The sequence below is a fragment of the Pseudorca crassidens genome, chromosome 11, assembly GCF_039906515.1.
Source record: "Pseudorca crassidens isolate mPseCra1 chromosome 11, mPseCra1.hap1, whole genome shotgun sequence".
NCBI classification, from domain to species: Eukaryota; Metazoa; Chordata; class Mammalia; order Artiodactyla; family Delphinidae; genus Pseudorca; species Pseudorca crassidens.
In genome coordinates this window covers 94,586,209-94,611,936 of record NC_090306.1, presented here as the reverse complement: position 1 = coordinate 94,611,936, position 25,728 = coordinate 94,586,209, and the positions used below count along the sequence as shown (strand labels likewise).

The 25,728-nt window shown below is 43.9% G+C and overlaps 1 protein-coding gene across 21 annotated transcripts in view; it reads left to right on the top strand.

Moving 5' to 3' along the window:
- Nucleotides 1-479: 479 nt before the first annotated feature.
- Nucleotides 480-25,728, top strand: part of RBFOX2 (RNA binding fox-1 homolog 2) — a 261,970-nt gene continuing 236,721 nt past the window's right edge. For 5 of the 21 annotated variants that reach the window (XM_067697925.1, XM_067697906.1, XM_067697901.1 and 2 more), the window contains exon 1: nucleotides 871-1,138. In XM_067697925.1, the coding sequence (XP_067554026.1) occupies nucleotides 956-1,138 (183 nt within the window). In that variant the 5' untranslated portion in view covers nucleotides 871-955. Of the gene's footprint in view, nucleotides 1,139-2,706; nucleotides 2,737-25,728 lie in introns of those variants that run through there. The other 16 variants (XM_067697898.1, XM_067697897.1, XM_067697895.1 and 13 more) reach the window with 10 other exon arrangements.

Below are 25,728 nucleotides of genomic sequence, written 5' to 3'. Positions count from 1 at the left end.
AGGGAGCAAGCAAAGACCTCTCTCCCCCAGAGCGCCTCTTCTCTCGCCTGGAACCGACGCGGCCAGATGGGCGAATTCTCTGCACAACTCTGCACAGCGAGTCCCGCCAGAGGGAGATGCTACGCGGCCTCGGGCCTCTCAAGCTCCGCCCTTTCTAGGCTGTGGCCCCGCCCTTAGGGAAACAGACTCCGCCCCCTCCGCCCTGCAACTCCAGCCGCGCGGTACCTCCAGGACAATCCCTCGACCGCGCCGTAAATCCCCGAGCTCCCCCGATCTCTTCCCGGCCTCCCTCGGGCGCCCGGAGCGGAGGCGGCGGAGATTGCCGAGGGGCGCTGGCCCCGCCCCCTCCGCGGGCTCGGCCGCCGCCCCCCTCCCTCCTCCCCCGCCGCCCCGGCCTCCCGCGCGGGCTGGAGTCCCAGATCCCGGGCCCTCCCTCCTTCTTTCTCTCTCCCCGCCTTCCCGGGGCTGCCACAGTGGCGGGTCGGAGGATCCCAGCCAGTCAGCTCGTTCCGGCCTCGAGCCCCACCTCACGGCAAATAAACACCCCTCCCCACGCCTAGGGAGCCCGGACCGCCCCCTTCCTCCCTCGGCCCGGCGTGTGGCGAGGGCCAGTGTAAGGGAACGAGCGCGGGCTGGCGGGCTAGCTTCGTGAGTCCGCGAGGCGGGGCGCGTGGCGGGCCGGGCCGGGCCGGAGATCGTGTGTGCGCGTAGGGGCGCGAACGAGTGCCCGTCGCGACCCGCCGGCTGCCCCGAGTCGGGAAGCCGGCCTGCCAGCGACCAGCGGCGACCGCCCGCCACCGGCGAGGGGGAGCCGGGCCCGCGCGCGCACGCACGTACGCACGCGTGGGCGGGGGCAGGCGCGCGCCCGCCTGTCGCGACAGTCGGGGCCGAGGCCCAGGGGGAGGTGGCCTGTGGCGGGTCGCCGGGCTCCCGGAGGCGAGGGGGGCGCGGGCGGATGGCGGAAGGCGCCCAGCCGCAGCAGCCGCCTCAGCTCGGGCCCGGCGCCGCTGCCCGGGGGATGAAGCGGGAGTCGGAGCTGGAGCTGCCGGTGCCCGGAGGGGGAGGAGACGGAGCCGAACCCGGCCTGAGCAAGCGGCCGCGCACCGAGGAGGCGGCGGCCGACGGCGGCGGGATGCAGGTGACCATGCGGGGCGGGTGCCCAGTTACCGCGGGGGTGCGGCGCGGGGGCCGCGGGGCGGCTCGGGGCTCCCGGGCTTGGAGCGGGGAGGGCTGCCCGGGGTCCCGGCTTGGAGGTGGGAGGGGGCCGGTCGGGGCCTGCTTGGAAGGTGGGGCGAGCCCCGGCTTGGACGCGAAGGGTGCAGGTGGAACCTGGTGTGCCCCGGAGGGTCCTGATCCCTGAGGGGACGGGGGGCCACGTCGCATGAATAGGTGTTGGGAGGAAATTGAACATGCTTGAGATGGATTCCATTTCTTCAAACCCTTCCTTAGTTCCTTGGGGGGGGGTGGAAGCCAAGAGATCCTGGGTCTGGTGTCCAGAGAGCCGGAGACCCAGTCAAGGACGGGGAGAGAGTGGTGGAAAACCTTCCGCAAAGAGGGAGTACCTTTTTGTCAGCCCCTCGACACGCAACTGGGATGGAGAAGGGGAGCGACATAGAAAGGAGAGGAGTGAAAAGCGAGAAACCTCCTCGAGAGCCCAAAGGGGATGTGGCTTAGATTGTGGGTTAAATCAGTTCCACAAGGAGTGTGAGAAGTACGAGCAGTTGGGTAGTGTTAGGGGACGCCGTGGTGCTCGAGCTCATTAACTTTGTGGAGCTACTGAGTCTGGCGACACAGGACCTGCCCCTCCTGTACTTTGCCAGTTGCATTTTATATAGCTGGGGCACCTACTAGTTCTTTAATGTCCTGGGGTATAAAAGAAAATTTATAGGGTTGTTAGAAGACTGGATTCTGAGTTGTGGACTCAGGGAGAAGCTGGTTGATTTGGATAGGGACTGGCAAATGTAGTGACGATGTCAGTTGACTTCGTAATTGGAGGAAGATCGTGAAACCTTCCCAGGTTTTAGGATTTGGTCTCTGTTCAGAACATACTTACTATGAAAGGGTGAGGCTTACCTACCAGCAGTCGTTTAGACTTCTGCCTAATTCTCTTAGAATCACAGAATGTTAGAGATAGAAGGGACCAGAGACATCATCTTTGACTGGAGTTCTTAACCTGGATAGACTTGGAAGATTCTTATGCAAAATAGAACTCTTTGGTGGGAGAAAGTCAACAGTTTTCATCTTTTTTTATTCAAGTCCCAAAATGTTTTAACTACCTCATTGTACAGATGGGGAATCAAAAATCCAGAGCAGACTAGTGACTTGCCTAGGGCCACTCACTTAGCTGGTAGTAAAACTAGAGCTAGAAGCCTAGTCTTCTAATTCCTATTCCTGTGCTCTCTCCATTACAGCACTCTTGGAAATCTCTGCAGTGCTAAAAGACTTCCTGTGCTCTTCTCTCTCTGCTTTTCAAGGCTCTGTCTGACTTCCTGTGTTAGAGACGGAGCTGTATTTAAGCCTGGCATGTTTGCTGTGCGCTTCTTGGTTTCCCTTGCAGAGGCCGCTCTATTACTTGTGTTGACTTGGGTAAAGTGACCCTCTTGGTGTTTATTTTTGAATTCTTTTGTTTCGTTTGCCTCCTTTTGTTCTCCATTTGAACTCCCTCAGGCAGAGGGCTTGTGAGAAGTAAAAGCTCCGGCCATGGAGAAAATATAGAGGAATATGGGGAGACTTAAGGTGAGGTGGGTTAACACTGGATGACGAGGAGAGAAGATTGGATGTGGGTGCTGGTGAGCATGTTCTGCTTGGTGTGTACATAGATCTGTGTCTGTCTGTATTCATTTATCGTTTCTGTCAATCGTGGTTAATAGTGAGACTCCCACTGCCTTCCCCACCTTTCCTTCTGGGGCCCATTGTTTGCTGGTTGCCTTCAAATTGGCCGAGGATAGTAGTATTTGGAAATGGAGCGGTGTATAGGGACTTTGGAGTATGCAGAGGAAGCAGTGGATTAGGTCCTTTGGGTACAGATGGGCAACTTAGAATTATCCCACAGAGAATCCTTTTTTCACTCTGTGTACTTGTGGATCTTTATTTATTTTTCAGTTTATGCATTCTCATTGTTGTAGTTCCAATATACCATGTGACACAGGTATTCAGATCATCCTTGATTTAGCCCCCTACCTTCAACTACCTGTATGGTTCTGGGAAAATCCCTTTGGGGGCCTCTGTTTCCTTGGTTGTAAAATACAGTGTTGGTACAGGATGATTTCTAAGTTATCTCTAAAAAAATATGTCAAGTTCCCTGACCTTAAGGTACTTGGTGTCTGCAATCTAGGTGGGGAGCCAAAATGGGTGAAAAGTTATAAAAAAAGAAAAAAGTACACGTGTGTGGGTACGTATGTGTATGTGTATCATACATAGGTATGTATGCATATCATATATATATGTAGATATATATGTATATATATATATGTGAATTTTTTTGGTAAGTTCCAGAGGAATGGAAGTAGAGATACCACAGGGTAGATGTGTGTCGCAAGACATTGCAAAATTTAGAGCCAAAGCATGCAGAGGATTTGTGCCACTGGGGCCAGAAGAAAGAGGTGGTCATTCTTGCCAAAATGGTCAAGGAAAGTTTTATGGGGAGGTTGAAATTTGAAGTATAATTGGGAGTAAAGGAAAAATAATGTTCATGAAAAGATAAAATTTAAGCCTAGGTCACCTACATCCCTGGGACCTTCCTATCATTCTGATAAGAAGGATAGGATATTTAATATTCATTTAACTGATGTTTATTGAACAGCTGCTAAGTGCCAGGCCCTGTTTTAGAGCCCAGGAAATATGGTAGTAAACAAAACAAAGACTCCGCTGTCATGGAACTAATATTCTAATTGAAAGGGACAGACAGTAAAGAAATCAACTATTATTTGGTGGTCCTAAGTGCTAAGAAGAAAAATAAAACAGGGGAAGGGGTAGAGAGTGGTGAGGAGGATGGTTAGGGCGTCTCTGATAGATGACCTTTGGATGACCTGAGGGAATGGTCCTGTTCAGATATTTAAGGGAAGAGCGTTCAGGCAGAGAACTGTGGGTACAGAGGCATTGACGGAGGAGTGCGCTTGATGTGTTTGAGAACAAGAAACCAGTGTAGCTGGAGGAGAACGAGCAGGGGTGAGGCAGTTTTAGGAAATATCAGTGGTGTAGACATGCCTATAGGCCCACGTAAACATACACATAAAAAATCTAGAGTAACTTGCTTTTTGGTATATGGGTTTGTCTTAAAGCACATGTTTTTTTTCTTATATCTTAACACAAATGGAGTTTCTCGGAGGTCATAGCTCTTCTGGGACGCCTTCCCTGACAGCTTAGTTCACACCAGTCAGACCCTCCTCTTGCCTCCTGTTTGTGTTGATGCTAAATTATGCATCATCTTGTATTGTCCTTTCATTGTTTTATTCTTGCTTCCCTAGTGATGCTGTAAGCTTCTAGAAGACAGGAACTATATTTTCTTCGTAGTTATCCTTTGTAATACCTCACAGTTTTGGGCACATAGTAAGTGCTCAATGCCTGTTAGGTTGAAGTTGAAATTTTACCTTTTTTAAATAATTAAGGGATAGAAAAAAATCATGAAATTTAGGGGTGAAAGTTCTTTCCAGAAATTCCCCAATCTTTTGAGTGTCAAAGGATTAACCCTTTTTTTTTTTTTTTTTTTTAACAGGAGTTAATTTCCCAAGACTATGGCTTAGAGCTACAGCTCTAAGCTGCAGATTCCAACCCTGTTGAGTTACAGCCACTAAACTTTTGGGATAAATCATTACTTCCCCAAGTGGAGCACCAGGGACACAAGAGAGTCTGTGGTGCTTCTGTTATAATCCTTATGCTAAGAAGGAACCCTAGAGAGGAGAGGACGGGTCACTCCTTTTCAAGGCCAGTATCCAGAAGCTTTATGTGGATGGCAGAGGAGTTCACACAGCCCTGGAAACAGTTTAGAATTAGAGAACCCTGCACTGTAGAGTAGGAGGGAAGAGACAAATTCAACCTGAAAACTGAAACACAGCTTGAGAGATGTAGTTAGTTGTTAAAGGGGGTATTTGGAAATATTGTACTCTAACCTGGTAGAAAGTTAAGTGAGTTATATATATAGATATTAGAGGTTTGTTTCACTTTAAGCACGTCTGATATATGTGAAAAATTTGGGCTTTATTAAACATACCGGGGAATAAATTCTTTTGTTCAGCTCTTCTAGTGAATATAAACAATTTGATGAGCAAAAATTCAATTTTTGTGCAACTTTCTAGGAACTTAGCTGCTTCATAAGGCAAGGTGCACCTTAATTATTATTTATAGCTTTCAGCAAAATTCTTTATGGTAGTGAAATGTTGGAATGTGATTGTTACATGGCTAACTAACTGCTTCTGACCATAGAGTCATAAATCCATTGTAGCTAAGTGAGTTCAGAAGTTGTTCATGTTAGTGGTGAATCAGCCACTAGTAGCAGGAAGACTTTCTGGTCTCAGGGAAGGGCTTCCAGGTAGCCTGTAATTGCTCTGTAGATACTGTATTTCTTGAAGTACTTTATCTTCCCATTTGCTTGGTTCTGGGTTTCTTTCCTCCTAGGTGGATGTCTCTTTGGACTTCGAGCGTTTGGTGCTGAAACTGAACGTGGTGCTACCATTTGGGTAGAGTTATAAAAACGATGTGCTTTCCTTCAAAGTGATTTTTTGAACTATATCTCACTAAAATTATTGAATTTTTCATTTCTACATGTCTTAATCTGCTTAGGCACCCTAACAAAATACCATAGACTGGGTGGCTTAAACAACAGAAATTTGTTTCTCACAGTTCCGGAGGCTGGAAGTCCAAGATCAAGGTGCTGGCAGATTTGGTGTCTGGTGAGGGCTCTCTTCCTGGCTTGCAGCCAGCTGCCTTCTTGCTCTGTGTGCTCTGTGCTCACATGGCCTTTTCCCCATGTATGCTAGTGGACACACACACACAGAGATCTCTTCCTCTTCTTATAAGGGTCCTAATCCCAACATGGGGGTCCTACCCACATGACCTAATCACCTCCCAACAGCCCCACCTCCAAATGCCATCATACTGTGGGCTAGGGCTTCAAGATATTAGTTTGGGAGGGGACACAGACATTCATCCCATAATACTACCAGAGTGGTAAATATTGTAGTTGGAGAAATTGAGGCACAGTCATGTAAAAATTACTAATTTCTTTCAAGCCTCACAAGGAAGCTTGTGATTGTGAAACTGGGAATGTCTTTGAGAAGGAGAAAGATCTGAATTCAAAGTAGAATTATTCTTCATGGCAACTCAAGAGATTAGCCTGAGTTGAATTTGTCTCCTAACTTCCTCTCCTGTTTTTCTAGCCACGTTGTCATTTTTTTTTCTCTATCATACTGACATGTGAACACAACAAAAAGCTAACTAGAGATTTAACTTTCATTTTGATATAAAGCAGACTGATGCAGACAGGCCTCAAGATTACAGGGCTGGGAAAGAAATTCAATGTACTACTTGGTGTAAACAAGAATGTTGCTAGTGAATCTCTGGTTTGGCATCTCTCAGGCCATCAGTTTGATATCAGGCTTTAATAATTTGTGGAAAAAATAAAGATGGTCATTTTAGTGAATGGACTTGTTTGAATTGTTTTTTGATATGCATTTGTAAAGCGTGGTAAACATCTTTTTCTGGGGCAAATGTGTACTTCCTTCAGAGACAGAAGGGAAGAGCATGCGAGACGGTGGAAAGGAAATGGCAGTAATTGGAGCGTGAGCAAACAGATGGAGGAGGGATGGCCAGTGCATGTGGTGTTTAGGTGGCCCCTAGGAGTATTGAGTTTCCTATTCTTCTCCCCCACAGCCCCAGTACAAGCAGGCAGCTTACATGGCTAAGGTTTCATTATCTAATCCATCACAGATCAGCCTGAATAAACCCATTGGCTGGCGCTGATCTAGTTAGGAGGGTAGTGCAAAGCTGCTTGAGCCAGGATTGGGGCAAATCGGATCAGAACTGCCATGTGAATCCTGGACATATTTCTGTAATTTGGGTGGTAAAGTAGTTTGAGAAATCATTTAAGAGAGCGCAGCGAGAGCAAGCAATCAGCCATGAGTGTTTTCAGATGTTGTCTAAGAGACCCTGAGGGGAAGGGTATGGAGGATTTGATATATTTCACTGGAGTATAGTCAGGTTGCTTTGATTATTTGAGTCTGAACAGTTTTTGGCCACTAATGCTCAGGAGTGACCTTTTTGGAGCATTTGAAGATTCCAGTTGTGATCACTCATTTGTGTCTTCTCTGAGTGATCCCTTCATCTGAGACTGTATAATGTGCTTCCCCTCTCAATTTTTAAAGGGGAGATACTGTTGCTATTATTATTACCAACCTTAATAATATGTCATTATGTTTGTTATCCATACATACTTGAAGTATGGTGTAGTGAAAGAAACACTATTTAGAATTTCTCATATTGGGGTTTGAATCCTGGTTCCTCCACCTACCAACCAACTGAATGACCTTTGGTAAGATATTTAACATCTGAGCTCCTGTTTACACATCTGTGAACTGGGGGAATTACTGCATACGCTGATGAGCTGCTATAATGAGAAACTGAGATTATTTAAAGTTCTCATCATGGAGCTCGGCAGTAAATGTTTATTTCTTGCCTCCCTTATAACCTGCTACACAGCACTCAACGAGTTCCTGCTTACTGCTCAATCAGCATGGAGTGGTTAATGTGCTTCTGATTTATTAAGTGCCGGAGTTGGGAGTTACCTGAGATGAGCATTGTGTGAAACCGGGAAATCTAATTGGTTTGACATCCACGTGGAGGAGGCGAATGGACCTGGTCATGGTGGTCTCTCCAATGAGAGGAAGAGGAGACATTCTCTTCTTTGCTAAGGACTAAAAGGACTCCTGAAATGTCACTGTCCCTGCATTGGGCATGTGGACATTTCAGGAAGCTGTGGGATCTCTCCTGGGAGTGTGGGTGACAGAGGCACTGGCTGTTTTGGTGGTACTTGGGATGCAGGAGTGGCGAAAATGTCATTTTGTTCCAAATTTTATAAGGTTTGTTGGTTAAATGTATTGCATCCAATAGATGGCACGTTTTGTTCTCATTTTTGTTTGTGGAAATTGGGCTGGGATGCATTTGTCTCTTGTGGTCTCTTTCTGGACTCTTCAAACCCACCTTCCTGACTACTAACAGATTCATCCATCTAAAAGAGCTCAAAATGATTTGATAGCTTATCTTTGACTTGTGGATAAAGTCCATTCCGTTTGGCCTACCAGGTCCTTCTGGCCTGACTTGTGCCTGCCTTTCCAGCTTCTTTCTACACTCCACCTCCAAGTCCATGGCAAGGGACTTGCAGCTTCCTGAGCACGCTGTGCTGCCCAGGCTCATTCATACCTCTGTGCTTTTGTTTCTGTTCCACCTGAAATTCCTGCCTCACATCTCTCTCTCATCTGTAAGGCTCAATCTTCAAGAATAAGTTGGGATACTGATTCCTCCTGGATGCCTTTTGTCACTGCTCCCATCCCTCCCACATTCTTGCTGCTTTCCAGAACATCATGTCCAGACCTCTGTTTTAGGACTTTTAGATTAACATTTGTTCAACTGTCTGCCCCTCTACCCCCCCCAGACTGTGAGATCAGGGGAGCCTTTGGGATCCATAGGATCTCGCACTGTGCCTGGGCCGGAGTAAGAAACTGTCGTTCTTGTTGAAGTGAACTATGTCTTCCTGCTCCGCGGTTGGGGCCAGCAGATGGCTTTAATTGTTTTTCCAGATTTTCCCTGGGGGGTCTAGTCCTTGGTCTGCTTTCCAGCTCCTCTGAAGACTAGGTGTTGTGGGATTTGTGAATGGTACCTGATCTTCCCATTGATATCAGGGTTAAAGGTGAGAGAGGGGTCTTTGAAAACCGGAGCTGGGGTGGAACTTAACTGCCGAATGTGTCGGGTGGGCATGGCAACCTGATGTTTCATTTCCTGTGCTCAGATATTAATTGAGAGCACGTGCATATGTATAAAAAGTGCCTTTGTGATGGGGTGGCTGAGGAAAGTAGAGGAACCACACGATTAAGGGGCAATTAGAGCTAACCTGTTCCAGTTCATTGGAGCAGGCTGTTGACCTACCTTTTACGGTGCTGCTGAGAGATTCTGGAGTGTTGCAGTTCAGATGTATTACCACCATTTGGGAGTAAACCCATTTGATCGACTGTGGACTTTAGCCTTTCCGTTCCCAACCAGTGAATTTCATAAGCTATTATAGCTTGTTTTTATGGATGCAGGAAAAATACCTAACTGAGACACCTCACGGAATATATGCTATTTTTCAGATCATTCTTTGGCTATGTTTGAAAATGAGGATAATTGATGCGTTCTTTTATTTTTATTTTTTTGGTCTGCGTAGGGTCTTAGTTGCTGTGTGCAGGCTTTCTCTAGTTGTGGCAAGCCAGGGCTACTGTTTGTTGCAGTGCACAGGCTTCTCATGCAGTGGCTTCTCTTGTTGCAGAGCACGGGCTCTAGGCGTGTGGGCTTATGTAGTTGCAGCAGGCGGGCTCAGTAGTTGTGGCTCGCGGGCTCTAGAGCGCAGGCTCAGTAGTTGTGGCACACAGGCTTAGTTGCTCTGCGGCATGTGGGATCTTCCCAGACCAGGGCTCGAAACTGTGTCCGCTGCACTGGCAGACAGATTCTTAACCACTGTGCCACCAGGAAAGTCCCTGATATAGATCTTTTAAATCTCAGCTTTGGAGACAGATTCATAGAAGTATTTTACAGGAATCTTCTCTCCCTGGCCCTTGCTATCCCCACCTCCTTCCCTTTCAGCTTCTGATTTGTGCTCCTATGTAATCCTCGCCTGTTTTCCAGCCTTGAGACTTCCCTTGCTAGTTTAGTTGGGGCCTCTTTAAAGGCAAATGGGCATACTTTATAGTGCCTCTGGCTTTTTGGATTCTGAGTGAATAAAGCAGGTTCTAAAAAGGGAATGAGAGAGACCAGTTATATCACTTCCTTCTGACGTGTTCTGCACATACGTGGCATCTAGAAATTTCAGCTGAGGATTCAAGGCACAGCACACATGATAAGTACCACTTATGAAGTAGATGACAATTTTGAATAACCAAATGATAATGGTTGAGTAACTGCTTAGAAACCTATTTTCCCAAGGGTGGAAACCGAGCCTTTGAAATTTAGACTTCCACATGGGTGTGTTCAACCATAATACTCGGATTTTTTAGGGACCTAAGTCCCTAGATAATACCCTGGTATGTGGGACTTTTCCTATATAGGGGCTGGTTCCCTGGTTTCTGCTTTGCCGAGGAAAAGAGGTTTTGCACTGAGTATTGGATATTTTATTCCAAGCATATGGTTTTTGAGGAGGCATACTGTTTATTTTTCTTTGGGGCTGCATTGATTTAGCTGGATCCTAAATTGTTAATACCACAAGCAAAGCATGATTTCTTGTGAGGGATGGGCGGGGGAAGCTGTGGGAGTCTCTCAGCTTTGGGGTTCGGGGTGGGGAGCAGGAGCCACGCTGGTAGAACGAGAGGAGCTGCACACGTGGTCTCGGGGCGCCGTGGGGTTTGCATGTGGGCTCCAGCGCATGCTGGAGTTGGAACACTTTTGGAACTGAGGCTCATGGGAAGTTCTTCCAGTTGCTTTATTTTGAGCAGCTTTTTCCTCTGCAGATCGGCAGCTGTTTGGAGGAGGGGGCATTCGTTGCTGTCAGCCAGGATGATTTCCAGAGCAGACCTGTATGGATTTCATTTAGGGATTTATTTCAGGGGTATGTGGCCTGTCGTGAGTCAAGAGGACTTTGGTTCCATTTTCCTGGAAGTTGGTGGGCTTCTGTGAGCCTGCTCTATTTATCTTGGACGGTTAGGCGAGTAAAAAAGCAGCTGCATAGTTAGCCCTTGTTGCAGGGAGCTTAGTTTCATAGGTCATCCTCTTGGGGATTTTTGTACAGTCACATTTACAGCCTTGAGTTTTCTTTGCCTTTTTTCCCCGTCTCTTTTTCCTTCTGAAGTTCAGTGCTCCATAAAAATTCTGAGGAAGGTGGGTAATAATTTGGGGTAGAAGACAGGAATTGTTTAGTTTCCTCCCCACCCCCATTTCTTGCCCAGCCTTCCCCCACCCCCATCCTTTGCAAAAGAATCTGCAAATGAGGTCGCTTATCCCCTTGTCAGACTGGCTTGTCCCCTGATCTGTCTGAATATGTGGCTTTGACAGCTTTTACCTGCTATTTCTTGGTTTCTAGGGGAGGGGATAGTAAGATCGTGTGATTTCAAAGCAAGAACTGGCGAAATTGGGAGACGTCTTGTGGTGGCTCCCAGCACCCACAAAGCTGAGCTCATTGGCTTGCACCTCATACAGACTTCCACGAACTCTGTCACTGTCGGTGGCTGGCACGATGGCCTTGAGGACTTTGTTGGCACTTCAGGAAGTCTCCACAGTGGCTGCCTCTCACAGTGGGAGCGCTGACAAAGCTTATGGGGAGTCGGTAGCACTTGTTTTGAAAGTATGACTCTGGTCTTAGGCTGCACATCTCTGTGAGGGGTCAGAGGTGGCCTTGTGTGAAGAATGGAGAGTAGTGCTCTACACCTGTCACTTAGGTGGCCCATTTCTTATTTGTCTGTGTTTGCTATCCTCACATACAAATTTTATGGTGTGTTTTGTATGTTGTGTTCACACTTGAAGCCATAGCCTGATTTGTGACTTTTAGTAAGGTAATTTGGCTAATCTTGGTATCATCCTGGACTTTGAAGTGATGCTGGTCATATTTAAAAGGTCTGTGTCAGGGCTTAGAAGTTGATATTTCTGTTGATGGCCTCCTCCCCTCCCCAGCTGCCGCTCATTATTCATTAGATACACATCTTTTGTCCGCTTACTTTGTGTTACAGGTCTTTAGCTGCTGTTGTGACACTAAGTAGATATTTTTGCTGCAACATTTTGGCTCTGAGCTGGCTGTGTTTTACAGTGTTGCAGATTAGTTGGTTAACTTTGGCATGTGGCGTCCACAGAGCAGAAGCCTTTCAGAGAGGTGCTTATCACGGACCATTAGTGATTTTTGTCAGCTGTATAAAAATGCTGTGATTAACCAATACCCAGGTATCCATGTAGATGAACAGTTTTCCTTTATGCTTACTTGGCACTTCTCTCTCTAGGAGTAGTCGGGAGTAAGTGTTCCCTGGTAGGCTTTGTGTTTTAATCCTGGGAAGCCTGTTTTAAGAAACCTTTATATTTGATTTTCTTGAGGTTAGTGTAGGGATCATTTACCCTTACTGAATTTTAGCTTCACTATGAATTGTTTTCTGCAGTGTTAATTTTAGGCAAATAATAAATACTTCTTTGGTTTAACGGTATCCCGGAGTTTGAAGAAACCTACAAAAATTGATTGGTCCAGCATCTTGTTTTAAGCAACGAAATGGTCTAATTCATGTTATCCCAAGCCGTTTTTTGTTGATTGCTCCTTGTGAAATGATAATAGGTGTCATTCTGACACACACACACACACACACACACACACACACACACACACACACAGAGTCAAATAACTTTGGAATAGGGTTAAACAGAATTTAAACTATCTCATTTTACTTTTCATAAGCAGATGTTGTGACGCTATATTTATAAAAACATATTTAGTGAAGCATCTTCCTCTCTTCCCTGTTCTCCACCTGCCCTGTTAGTTTCTTGTTATTCCTCCCCCTTTCTTTTTACACAAACACTAGCATACTCCACACATTGTTTTTGCACCTTGCTTTTTTCATTTACTGTATCAGGTTACTTTTTTAATGTAACAGGGTCTGTTAATATTTTCATTAATGATTTCTGCTTTTTTTGTGTGTGTGTGTGATGCTTAGAAAAGTTTTTCCCACTCTAAGATTATAAAAAACAGAATGGGCTTACAGACAGACAGACCTGACTTGGACCCCTAGCTTTTCCACATCACAGCTGTGTGATCTTGGTTAAGTTACGTAACTTTTCTAAGGCTCAGCTTCTTCCCTTATAAAATATGTTATAGGATTGGTATAAGAATTAAAAGAGATAATGTATGTAATGTGCTTAGTTCAGAGCCTGACACGTAGTAGGTGTTCAGTATACAATAGCTGTTTTTATTATAATTACCAAGCCCTGTTTTCTTATATCCCAGTGGTTTTTGACTTCCTTAAAGGCAGGAACAGTCTCTTAATCTTTGTATCCTTGGTTCCTCCATCAGTGCCAGGGATAACTAATAATAATAAGTCGGTAAACGTTTGTTGAAAAAATAAATCAACCTTTATACAATCTTTTTTTTTTAATTTAATTTATTTATTTAGTTTTGTCTGCGTCGGGTCTTAGTTGTGGCATGCGGGCTCTTCGTTGCAGCGTGCGGACTTCTCTCAAGTTGAGGTGCTCGGGCTCAGCAGTTGCAGCACGCGGGCTTAGTTTCCCCGCAGCATGTGGGATCTTGGTTCCCTGACCAGGGATCGAACCTGTGTCCCCTGCATTGGAAGGCGGATTCTTAACCGTGGGACCACCAGGGAAGTCCCCAATCTATTTTTTAAAATGTCCTTAATAATTGTTGTTGCTTTTTTTGTAATCATCATGTCTGGATGTACCTAATCCTCAATAATTATAATTATACTTATATGATGTTTTATAGTTTATAAAGTGCTTTGACACAAGTCTTAACTTATTCCCTGTAACAAGCCCAGAAGGTAGGTGATTCTCCCCATTTTTCAGATGGTGAAAATATACATCTCTAAGCCTCAAGACAGGGAAGTGGCAAAACTGATGCTTGTACCCAGATATTATGGCTTTTTATCCAGTAACTTTTTTGCTGAGCTTCATGTCTCTTGGACCAAAGGGTATGATTGATAAGGAATGGAGTGAATATGTGCTTCGTTGTATGCCACATGTTTAATATTGAAAACATTTTACTCATTGCCTGACAGTGGATTCATGTAGCACTTGAAGTCAACACTGAACCCCAGTTTTATTCTTCAATAATTTGGATCTAGCCAGTGTTTTGAATTGGGATTTTGCTCAAATTTATCATGTACTTGTATGTGCCAAACATTGTGGGAGAGACTTTATGTGTTTATCTCACTTTCCTGTAGTACATATTGGGAGGAGTTAGATGGGATAGTTGGTTGCTGTATGTATGGTAGTTTGTTATTGTTGTTTGTTTTTTGCCTTAAAGTTATCAGTCTCTAATTTTATTATCAATCAAGTAATGGGTCAACAATAGCTAAGTCAATGGATTGATAATGGTGGGTAGTGTAAAATCATGAGAGCTGAGGGCATCTCAAAGTTACCTGGACCAGCTCTCTTGTTTCAGTCAGGTGAAGTAGATACTGTGCCCATTTTTATGGAGAAGTTATGTCAGGCTCAGAGAGGGTATGAGAGAGCAAGCAATAAGCTCAGACTTTCAGCTTTAGGACTAAATAAAATCTTTCATTTTTTATTCTTTTTTTGTAAAATTTATTTATTTATTCATTTATTTAATTTTTGGCTGCATTGGGTCTTTGCTGCTGCACGCGGGTTTTCTCTAGTTGCTGAGAGCGGGGGCTGCTCTTTGTTACGGTGCATGGGCTTCTCATTGCAGTGGCTTCTTTTGTTGCAGAGCACGGGTTCTAGCATGTGGGCTTTAGTAGTTGTGGCACGCGGGCTCTAGAGCGCAGGCTCAGTTGTTGTGGCCACGGGCTTAGTTGCTTCGCGGCAAGTGGGATCTTCCCCGACCAGGGCTCGAACCCGTGTCCCCTGCATTAGCAGGCAGATTCTTAACCACTGTGCCACCAGGGAAGCCCCTCATTTCTTATTCTTTTCTACTTTTTGGGTGTGATTTCTCTGGGAGTTTCTTATATGGAGTTTTTTTTTCACCTTTTACATTTATTTTTTAAACATGTAATGTATGTTCACGTGGTTAATGATTCAAACTATGCAAGAGATTGAAGAGTAAAAAGTCTCTGCCTTTTCCCAGCTACCTAGTTTCTCTCCTCGGAAGTAACCAGTATGGTTGGTTATCTGGGTATCTGTCCAGAGATAGTATCTACGTAATATTTTCTCCACCCCCTTTTAAAAACTCAAATGGTAGTATTAATATTCATATGCTTTTCTTTTCTCTATAGTATTTGGAGATCATTTTATATCAGCTTGTAAACTTTTTTTCTCTATTTGTTAGGTTTCTGGAATTAGGATTATTCTGTTCTGCTCTACTGAGATAACTACATCTAAATGGCTCTGGGAAGGATGACTCTGATTAGTACAGGATCTCATAAAGTAAGAGTCTATGTTTTTATGGAATCATGGAATCACAGGGTCAGAGACCTAATCTGCATCTCTCTTCTCTCATGTGAATATCCGTAAATCCCTGACTGATGATACCTTTTAAAGTTGCTTGAGTACAATGTAGGCATCTTCAACTCTCCACCTGCTCCAGTCAGCTGCTCCTGGTCCTGTCTTTTTGTGGTAGTAGGGCCCATTTGGGGTCAGATATTCCATTTGTCATTGAGTTAGTAATGATACTCCGGATCTGCCTTGAGTCATTGCATATTGAATCTTAACTGCAGTGTGATTTTATTCCGTGTGACATCTTCTATACCAGACATATCCAGAATGCCTAAGTTTATCCTGATTGAATGTTATTGCTGTCAGGAGGCTGTTCAGTGAACCAAGTTTGGTGCTGAATTGTGAGAAAGAAAGGTTTGGTTCCTAGTAGGTGTTTGCATCTCAGCAGCCATAATTGCTGTTAGTTTCACTTTACTTCTGTGTTTGTGGAAAGCCCAGGATTGAGTGAATGCTCTTCATCCCTGGAATATGACCAGTCTGTGACTGAGACTCGATGGGAAGTAAATAGATATGGTTCAACAAACAGGGAATATTTTTCTTTTGTTTTGTGGACAATAGTGGATTCTAATTCAGACATAGAATTAAGGATTTCAAGCTTAGGCTTTGATTCTAGCTCAGTTAACCTTTACACACTTCTGCATTTAAAGACGTGAACTAAAACAGTGCTTTTCAGAGTTGGCTTCTGCAATGGACCTTTGCCTTCACAAAAATATTATAGAGGAGGTAGCATTCCAGCTGTTTGGAGAATGAGGCCAGTGGGGATGTGTCTTGCATTCTGGATGAATGTTGACCTCCATTGTGTGGTGATGCTAATCTCACACATACAATCTTTCTGGTCACAAGGCTTTGCAGGGAGTGAATTAGGCCCACTCCGTCTCCATGACCCCACACAGTGAATGGAAGCAGGCAGGGCACCAGATGCTGTGTTGCTTCCCCTGTTGCGTCTTCTTCACACTCGGTGTAAGGTTTCCAGGCATTTGTGCAACCTGAGAGCAGAAAGTGCCTGTCTTAGCAGTCGAGAGATGGGTTGGCAGGTGGCTTAAGTTACTCCATGTTCCTGATAAGAGCCACTGATGCAGGCTGGTGGCTCCTGTGGGGTGGGAGCTGTATTGCCAGTGCCCTGCCCAGCAGGAATGGTGGTTTGGGTCTCTGGTGTTCTAGGACTCCAAGGATGTACCCAAAGGCAGTTTGAGAGGTCTGGCCAGCATCTCTAAGGAAGTAGCACAATTTAGGAAGCACATCTTGCTTTAAAGGATATGGGTCTTAGGAAATGGTGGCACACAGAGGAAGAAGCATCAACATTGAAAATATGAAGTGCAAACCCGAGGAATAGAAATGGAATTTTATTATTCCACCTCTTAACCTAAAACCCAGTTGTAGAATTTATTGAGTCAGGTAGTGCTGGGCACAGTGATGACTAAGACTTGGACTTGCAGTGGGAAAGTGGATGTATACACAGATAATTTTAATACAATGTGATCATTCCTCTGAGGCTTACACTGAGCATATGTCAAAGCCTGGTGCTCTGGTAACATATATTCTGTGTGCCACTCTATCAGAGCAGTTATCACACTGTATTAAAATATTGGGGTAAGAGGTGCCATTCCGCCTAGGTTCAAATTCTGTCTCTCCACCTACTTAGCTGTGTGTCCTTTGGGCAAGTCACTTATCTCCTCTGTGCTTCAGTTTTTCATCTGTAAAATGGGGATAATAATAGTTTCTCACAAGATTGTTGTGAGTATTAGATGAGTTCATAGAGTAAATATAATATGCTTAGAAGAGTACCAGGTCCACGGTAAGCGTATATAAGTGCTATCCGTTGTTACTGTGGTTGTTACAGTACCAAACAGGGGCACTGGAGACCATGGCAGACCCACGACCAGTGGTGGTACAGAGGTCACCACTGTATTCACTTACTGTATTCACCGAAATATGTTATTCTGTATTCATAATACTGTATTCATTACTGTATTCACCGAAAGATTTTTTGCGGTGACTATGCCAGGTACTGCACGGAAGCAAATGAATGAAATGTTAACCGGCTATGTGACTGTGTACAATACGTGATGAGAGTCAATTATTTGGCAAGTGTGTAAGTAAGAGGAATATTGATGTGAGAGGCTTCAGTATCCCATGGCAGTTTCAGAGAAGGGATCTTGCTGTTGCTTTGGAGGCCTTTTAGCTTTCTTGACATTCTGAGTATAGGTTATGTATCTTACTTTAAGGTAGGACAGTACTTGACTATTTCAGATAGGTAGGTATCTTTCCTGTTTTTTAAAAACCTCTAGGAGAAGGCATGTTAGATCAGAATCCATCCATCAATCCATCTATCAGTCCTTTCTTACTTTCCTCTCTCTCTCCTTCTCTACAAGGGAAAAATTGCTAATATTTAAATCACTTCCCTTGTTCTTTATATTAAAAGTAAACTTCTCATGTTGTACAAAAGGCCTTACCCTTTTGCTCAGTCATTCATTCATTTAATAACATTTGAATGTTTATGACATGCTAGATGCCAGGATTATGGAGATAAAGGAGGTTCTTATGGAACCTGGGAGGCTTATTGGGGGAGGTTTCTGGAACAACTATACAGTAAAAGAAAAACTTGGTAGCACAGTGTATTAATAAGGGTGTAGGTAGAGAAATAGGTACTTACATTGCTGGTGGGGTGAAAAGTCGCATAACTTCCACAAAGAGCTATTTAGCAATGTCTGTTAAAATGTAAAATACATATATTCTTTGACCCAGCAGCTCCATCTCTAGGAATTAATTCTACAGATACTATTGTGTCTGTGTGTAAGAATACACAGTACAGAATTATTTGAAATAGCAAAAGGTTGAAAAAAATCCAAATGCTCTTTAATAGGAAATCTGTGAATTAAAATAAGGTGCATTCTTAAAATGGAATATCATGCAGACATTAAAAAGAATTAGACAGCTCTATATAAATGCATTTAGAAGACACTAAAATACGTTAAGTGTGAAAAGTCACGGTGCTGAAAAAAGTGTATAGTTTGTTACTATTTGTGTAATGAAAAAAGTATATATCCGTATACTTAGTATCCATATACTTAGTACACATAGACTCTCTTTGCCAGGAAATGCAAGATTCTGGTAACATTGGTTGCCTCTTGGGAGGGGTATTGAGTGATGAAGGAATGGGTTGTAGGTGAAGATTTAATTTTCACTGTATACCTTTTGTGCCTTTTGAATTTTGTATTACATGCATGTATTGTTTTTAAAATAAAATAGTTTATTAAAATTACATAGGAGGGACTTCCTTGGTGGTACAGTGGTTAAGAATCCGCCTGCCAGTGCAGGGGACACGGGTTCGAGCCCTGGTCCGGGAAGATCCCACATGCCACGGAGCAACTAAGCCCGTGCGCCACAACTACTGAGCCCATGCTCCACACCTACTGAAGCCCGCACGCCTAGAGCCTGTGCTCCACAACAAGAGAAGCCACCGCAAGGAGAAGCCGGTGCACTGCAAAGAAGAGTAGCCCTGCTCGCCACAACTAGGGAAAGCCTGTGCGCAGCAGTGAAGACCCAACGCAACCAAAAAAATAAAATTAAAAAAGAAAAAAATTACATAGGAATAAGTACAGGAGCTACTTATGATCCTTGAACTTGCTAATTTTCATAGAAAAATGAATAAAGTTACGTGTTAGAGCAAAAGTGCGAATTCTGCTTACCACAAGCAAAGAAAAAGTAGTACTGGTGGTGGTACATGGTCATTTAAATTTTGTCTGTCACACTGTTTATTGGTATATAGGATGTTTCCAGTGCTTTTAACTATGTCTTATTATATTTATTTATTTTTTTGCGGTACACGGGCCTCTCACTGTTGTGGCCTCTCCCGCTGCGGAGCACAGGCTCAGCAGCCATGGCTTACGGGCCCAGCCGCTCCGTGGCATGTGGAATCTTCCCGGACCTGGGCACGAACCCGTGTCCCCTGCACCGGCAGGTGGACTCTCAACCACTGCGCCACCAGGGAAGCCCTATTATATTTATTTTTAACGGTCTTATTCAGTAAGGATAAAACCTGATTATAACGAAAATGCTGATATGAAAAGGTGGATAAATGTAGAGATGAATAAAAATGGAGGTGATGTTAGAAAATGGTAAATGTTGTATATGTGTACGGGATGATTCATTCAACAACAGATGATAATAAAGGGCCAAGTGCAAATCAACATGAGTTGACAAGAAACAAAACAAGTCAGAACCACTACCATAAGCCTCTCTAGTTTTCTTAAGAAATGTCCCCTCACTAGAGGTGCACCCATGGGTTCCTTGGATTTTTTTCACGTTGGAATTTTATGAACTAATGGACTTAGGAGCAGCCTTTCATTCCAGACATAACCTGATGGTAAATAAAGGAGCTTCTGTACCCTGATAGGAGTGAGTACAGGGTTTCTATGGCAGCATAATAGAGGAATTCTTAGCCAGCCAGGCTGGGATGGGGGCAGAGAGAGCATTCTGCAGAAGCCAGTGGTGAGTACTAAGTGAGTGAGCAGGGCTTAGGCAGGTAAAGGAGAGGGAGGCTCAGGCCATCTGGGCAGGAGAGGCAGAATGTCCAGGGATCAGGTATGAGAGGAACTTCACTGGGTCCGTGGGGAGGGCAGAGGATTTTCCCAAACTGCCTTTGGTAGTTAGTCCCTCCTCAGACAGCCATCCCCTTGCAGTCATGTACCATTATTCACGAAGCTGACTAGATGATGGTGATTGGATTATCCTACCACTCTCGGAGCATAACCTCATAGTGGTAGGGGAGTAGAGACACTGTCTTAGTTCATCCAAAAGAAAAAAAAGTAAGAGAGAGCAAAGAAAACCTGTATTTGATTATGTTGTATATATGTAGATGTGCCTTCTAGCGGAATTACTTTTTTTTTTTCCCTTGTCTTCATCCTAGAAGAAGCTTTACTCTATTTGGAATCACAGTTTGAGTGCTGCATGGACACAACTTGAACCTTATGTTCCGTTTCATTATATTTAAATTTATGTGAAGCACTTTCTACCACTTAGGCATGCATCTTGCTCTTCATAGCATGGAATGCTGTAACAAAATGTTTTGTCCATCAGAGGCTTTCTCAACATTTTACGAGCGTTTAAGTGCTTAATCTCCACAGTGTGCAGGGTAGGTGGCAGGTAGTCAAGTGATATTTTTTTCACGTATCTTGCATATTCGCGTGTTTTGGTTGTTCATGCCTCTTAAGGAGAAAGTTTCCCCTTTGAAGCTGAAATACCCTATGCTTTGAATCCAGTCAAAGACAAATTATTCTGGAAAGCTTGAACCAAACCTGGTCAGATGCTTCTGAGTTATGAGAGAGGGATTGAAATAAACTTTTTCAGCTAAAAATAATTTTGCTCACAAGTTACCAAAAATGGCCGACTAGAAATGCTTTTAAGAGACTTGTCTAAGCTACCATAAGCCAAAGGTCAAGAAAAAAGTTTAGAACACATTTTGAGAAATGATTGGCTCTATTTTGCCAAAGCTTTTGCCAAGCTTCTTATTCCATAATTGCCCTGGGAGACAGAAACTGGTGGAAAGTGTTATGCCTGAGATTCACTGGGGACCTAGACGTTCTTCAAGTGGAACACGTAGGCTGCCTGTTTCTTCTGACAGTAAACTCATACTTCTGGGAGGCATTAGGGTTAGATGAAAATGAGACCCTTAATTCTAAAGATATTGTACAGTTACCTATGCTAATTAATTATTTAAAACCTATCTTCTGTTGCAGAGCAGTTCTTACTCTCAGGGAATATTTGTTAGTCTTCACAGAGAGCCAAGTGCTGGGTCTTTAGCACGTGGTACTGCCATTGATGCTCTGTTGTTCTGTTAAGGTACTTCTCTGCATCTCACTGAATAGTGGAATTAAGAATCACTCACAGTTATGGGCAGCACTTTCTATGTGCAGTATGATCAGTTGTCACTGGAGTTTATATTTATGCTTCATTCTAAAACTTCAGTGTACCTTACTGATTACGCAGAGGGTCCCTTTGCAGCAGCAGTTCGCACCACTGATTGCTGGTGGTAGCCTTGAGAAGGCATGTTGACTCTCCTTAAGGTTGCTTCGTATTGTAGAATAAAGTCTTGATTTAGAATAAAATTTAGAGCTTTTTTCCTTATAAAAATTGTTCTTTTAAATAGAGCTAATATAAAGCCATGATGTTTTTCCTTCCTAAATTTAACACGTATTTATTGAGCCTCTAATGTGTATGAGGTAATGAGAAGGGAAATTGACCGAGCTCATGTCAGAGGATCTCTGTCTTCCTTCAGTTAGAGAAGAACAGTAGCCTGTAGGCAGGGATGGTAATGACACTCTGAGATGGTGGAGAAATTTTAGAGGTAGGTGTTGTTCCAGTGTAATAAGCATTCATTAAAAAGTAGAATAGGGCTTCCCTGGTGGCGCAGTGGTTAAGAATCCGCCTGCCAATGCAGGGGACATGGGTTGGAGCCCTGGTCCGGGAAGATCCCACATGCCGCGGAGCAGCTAAGCCCGTGAGCCACAACTACTGAAGCCCATGCACCTAGAGCCTGTGCTCCGCAACAAGAAGCCACTGCAATGAGAAGCCAGCACACTGCAGTGAAGAGTAGCCCCCGCTCGCTGCAACTTGAGAAAGCTGGGTGCAGCAACAAAGACCCAACGCAGCCAAAGATAAATAAAAAAATAAAAACAAGTACAATAAAAGGATTGCTAAGTCTCAGTTAAGTGCCAGCTTGGATTGAGGTGGTCTTGGTGATTTCTTAACTTTATCAGACGGTACTCAGAAGCCCACAAGTGTAGCTAAGTGCACGTTACCCTGGGCTGAGCGTCAGTAAACTGGGACAGACAGCTTCAGGTGGAGGAAAGGGGTGGGAGAAGACAAAGGATAGGGGGCTTGTGACACGAGTTTGAGATCTTGATGTTAGAAGAGTTTAGGTAGTGATTATTCCTAAGGAATGGTGATCAACTGGATGATTGTGATAGAGGTCAAGTCCCCTGGAAATAAGTAGGTTGAAGAACTTGGAGGCTTTGGAAGGGTTGTCAACTGGAGGTTGAGGAAGTAGAATGATGTGTAAGCATTAACTCAGTAGTTCTCGACGGGGAGAGGTTTTGCCCCCCAGGGGATGTTTGGCAATGTCTGGAGACCTTTTTGCCTCTCCTAACTGGAGTTGCTGCTGGCTTCTAGTGGGTAGAAGCCTGGGATGCTGCTTTAACGCTTGAAAATGCATGGGGCAGCTCCCTACAATGAAGGATGATCTGGCCCAGAATGTCAATAGCGCTGAGGTTGAGAAACCCTGCATTAACTTTAAGAGTTGTTGAGTAAAGGCAACAGAATATGATTATTTCTCTCCCCTTCCTCTCTGTTTCTTAAAACAGGGACCAGCTGTTAGGTAGAACTTTTTGACTTATTATAGGTGGCATACAGTTGTTACCCAATAAATGTTTGCTGAGTGACGAATGATATGAATTGATAGAAAAGCAGCAATGGGGAGCAGAAAGAATGCCAACTCCTAGCAACGGCCTTTAGGCTTTGGAAGACTGTGAGGTATACATATGGAAAAAATGAATTAATATTAGGATGCAGGAGAAGTATTGAGAGAGTGAAGAAGAAATCAAAGTTGTAGAGGTGTGGAAAGGGGAGCTACCAAGGGGCCCAGTTGAGCTGGTCGAAAGGCAAAGAAGCGGGTGAGAAGGAGCAAAGATTTTCATTGTATGTAGGGTTCAAGAGTTCCAGGAGAGGTAGTTGGAGATGGGTCTTTTTTTTTCTTTTTTTAAAAAATACATTTATTTATTTATTTATTTATGGCTGTGCTGGGTCTTTGTTGCTGTGTGCGGGCTTTCTCAGTTGCGGCGAGTGGGGACTACTCTTCGTTGTGGTGCCCGGGCTTCTCATTGCGGTGGCTTCTCTTGTTGCGGAGCATGGGCTCTAGGTGCACGGGTTTCAGTAGTTGTGGCATGTGGGCTCAGTAGTTGTGTTGCATGGACTTAGTTGCTCTGTGGCATGTGGGATCTTCCCGGACCAGGGCTCGAACCCGTGTCCCCTGCATTGGCAGATGGATTCTTAACCACTGTGCCACCAGGGAAGTCCCAGGATGAGTTTTCCGAGGAAAGTTATTGCAGGTTAGCAATCAGGAAGAACTTACTAATGTAGGAGCTTCTTAGAACTAGAAGAGCCCTAAAGTTCCTTTTGGAATGTTGGTGTGATAGAAACCTTAGTAGTTTCTGTTATGTTCTGGGAAAATTCTATACATGTGTATACATATAGATGTACATACATCTTTGTATACCTAAAGTCTCTTCGTTGCTTTTCCCTGAACAGAACATCTTGCAGGATATTTTGTTTCAGTTTGTACAGAGCAACCTCATTCTTCTGAAATGACCACATAGTATTCCATAGTAAGTTTTTTTTTGTTGTTGTTGATGTTTTAAAATCATGATTTGTTTAAAAATTTCCTATTGCTGGACATTTAGGTTGTTTCCAGTCTTTTGTTAGTAGAAGCAGTGCTGCTTATATATATGTTCTTGTGTCTGTAGGTAAGTATATGGGGACAGATTCTGAGAAGTGGAATTGTTGGGTCTCTAAGGGTATGTTCATTTAAACTTCTGATAGGTATTGCCAAGCAGCCTCCAAAAGTGTATACTTCTATGAACAACGAAGTAGAGTGACTTTTTCCTATCAGCTTGGCAAACTATATGTTACCATACTTTGATTTTCACCAGTCCAATAAGTGAAAACTGGTACAGTGATTTTTTGTATTTTTGAAAAAGGATCTGTTTTTAAAAAAATATGTTTAAAAATTACTTGTGTTTCTTTGTCATGAACTGAGTTTTGAAAGAATTTTTTTTTTGGTCAGTAAGAACTTTTAAAAATTAAGGAAATTAGCTCTTGTCATTCATGTTACAAAATTTCTCAGTTTGTCATTTGTCTTTTGAGTTTGTTTATAGTATATAAATGTATGTATACGTGTTTGTGTTTTAGAGCCAGATAAAAACATTTTAATGTAATCAAATATATAAGGTATTTATTTTTAAGCTTTTGGATCTTGTTTCTTTCTGAGAAAGGCCTTGTATACTGAGATTTAAAAATAATGTTCTGTGCTTTCTTTTAGTGCTTTAACAGGAAAAGCTGGATTTTAGTTTTGGTTCTATCATTTATTACTTTTGTGACATTGGGCAAATTATGTAACCTCCCAGAGCCTCAGTTTCCTAAACTGGAACAGTTTGATCAGATGATTTGTAACATTGTAAAGAATGTTGTAAAATTTCTTGTTTGCTTTTGAGTGGGGTTTACTTTTGTGTTGTGTGGGGATAGGGAGTTGAGGCAAGCAAAGGGAAAGATGAAAAGAGGCGGGCAGGCGGACATGGAAGGAAGATGGGCAGAAGTAAAAAGGAGGACGGAGAGGAACCAGGAGTGCCAATGAGAAACAAAAAACCCGGAGATGATAACAAAGGAAAACAGACACAAGGAAGGTAGATACCGAGAACCCTAGTGGGATGCATTTTTCCTGTCACAGGAGGTCTAAGGCATTTTGGGCACTATTGTTCATTCACTCTCCCTTCTTCCCTCCCTCCCTTTTTCCCCTTTCTTCCTCCTATCCCTGCCTTTTTCCCTTCTTTCCTTTCTTTTTTTTTTTTTAATGGTTGAAAAAAATTTCATTTTAAATTTTACTTATTTCTTGGCTGCATTGGGTCTTCGTTGCTGTGCGCGGGCTTTCCCTAGTTGCGGCGAGCGGGGCTACTCTTCGTTGTGGTGCGGTGGCTTCTCTTGTTGCGGAGCATGGGCTCTAGGCATGTGGGCTTCAGTAGTTGTGGTGCGTGGGCTTAGTTGCACCGCGGCATGTGGGATCTTCCCTGGCCAGTGATCAAACCCATGTCCCCTGCATTGTCAGGCGGATTCTTAACCATGGTGCCACCAGGGAAGTCCCCCTTCCTTTCTTTTTCTTTGAATAAGAAGTGTAATACAGAGGTTATAAATTAGCACAAATCATAAAGTACAAAAGTTAAGGCTTCAAAGTCTTACTCATGCTGCACGTATATAGCATTTTTTTTTTAGATGTTGGGGGTAGGAGTTTATTAATTAATTAATTTATTTTTGCTGTGTTGCATCTTCGTTTCTGTGTGAGGGCTTTCTCTAGTTGTGGCAAGCGGGGCCACTCTCCATCGCGGTGCGTGGGCCACTCACCATCGCGGCCTCTCTTGTTGCGGAGCACAGGCTCCAGACGCTCAGGCTCAGTAGTTGTGGCTCACGGGCCTAGTTGCTCCGCGGCATGTGGGATCCTCCCAGACCAGGGCTCGAACCCGTGTCCCCTGCATTAGCAGGCAGATTCTCAACCACTGCGCCACCAGGGAAGCCCCGTATATAGCATTTAAAGCCAAGTGCTTTGAACTTCTTGGACATAAGTTTCTGTTG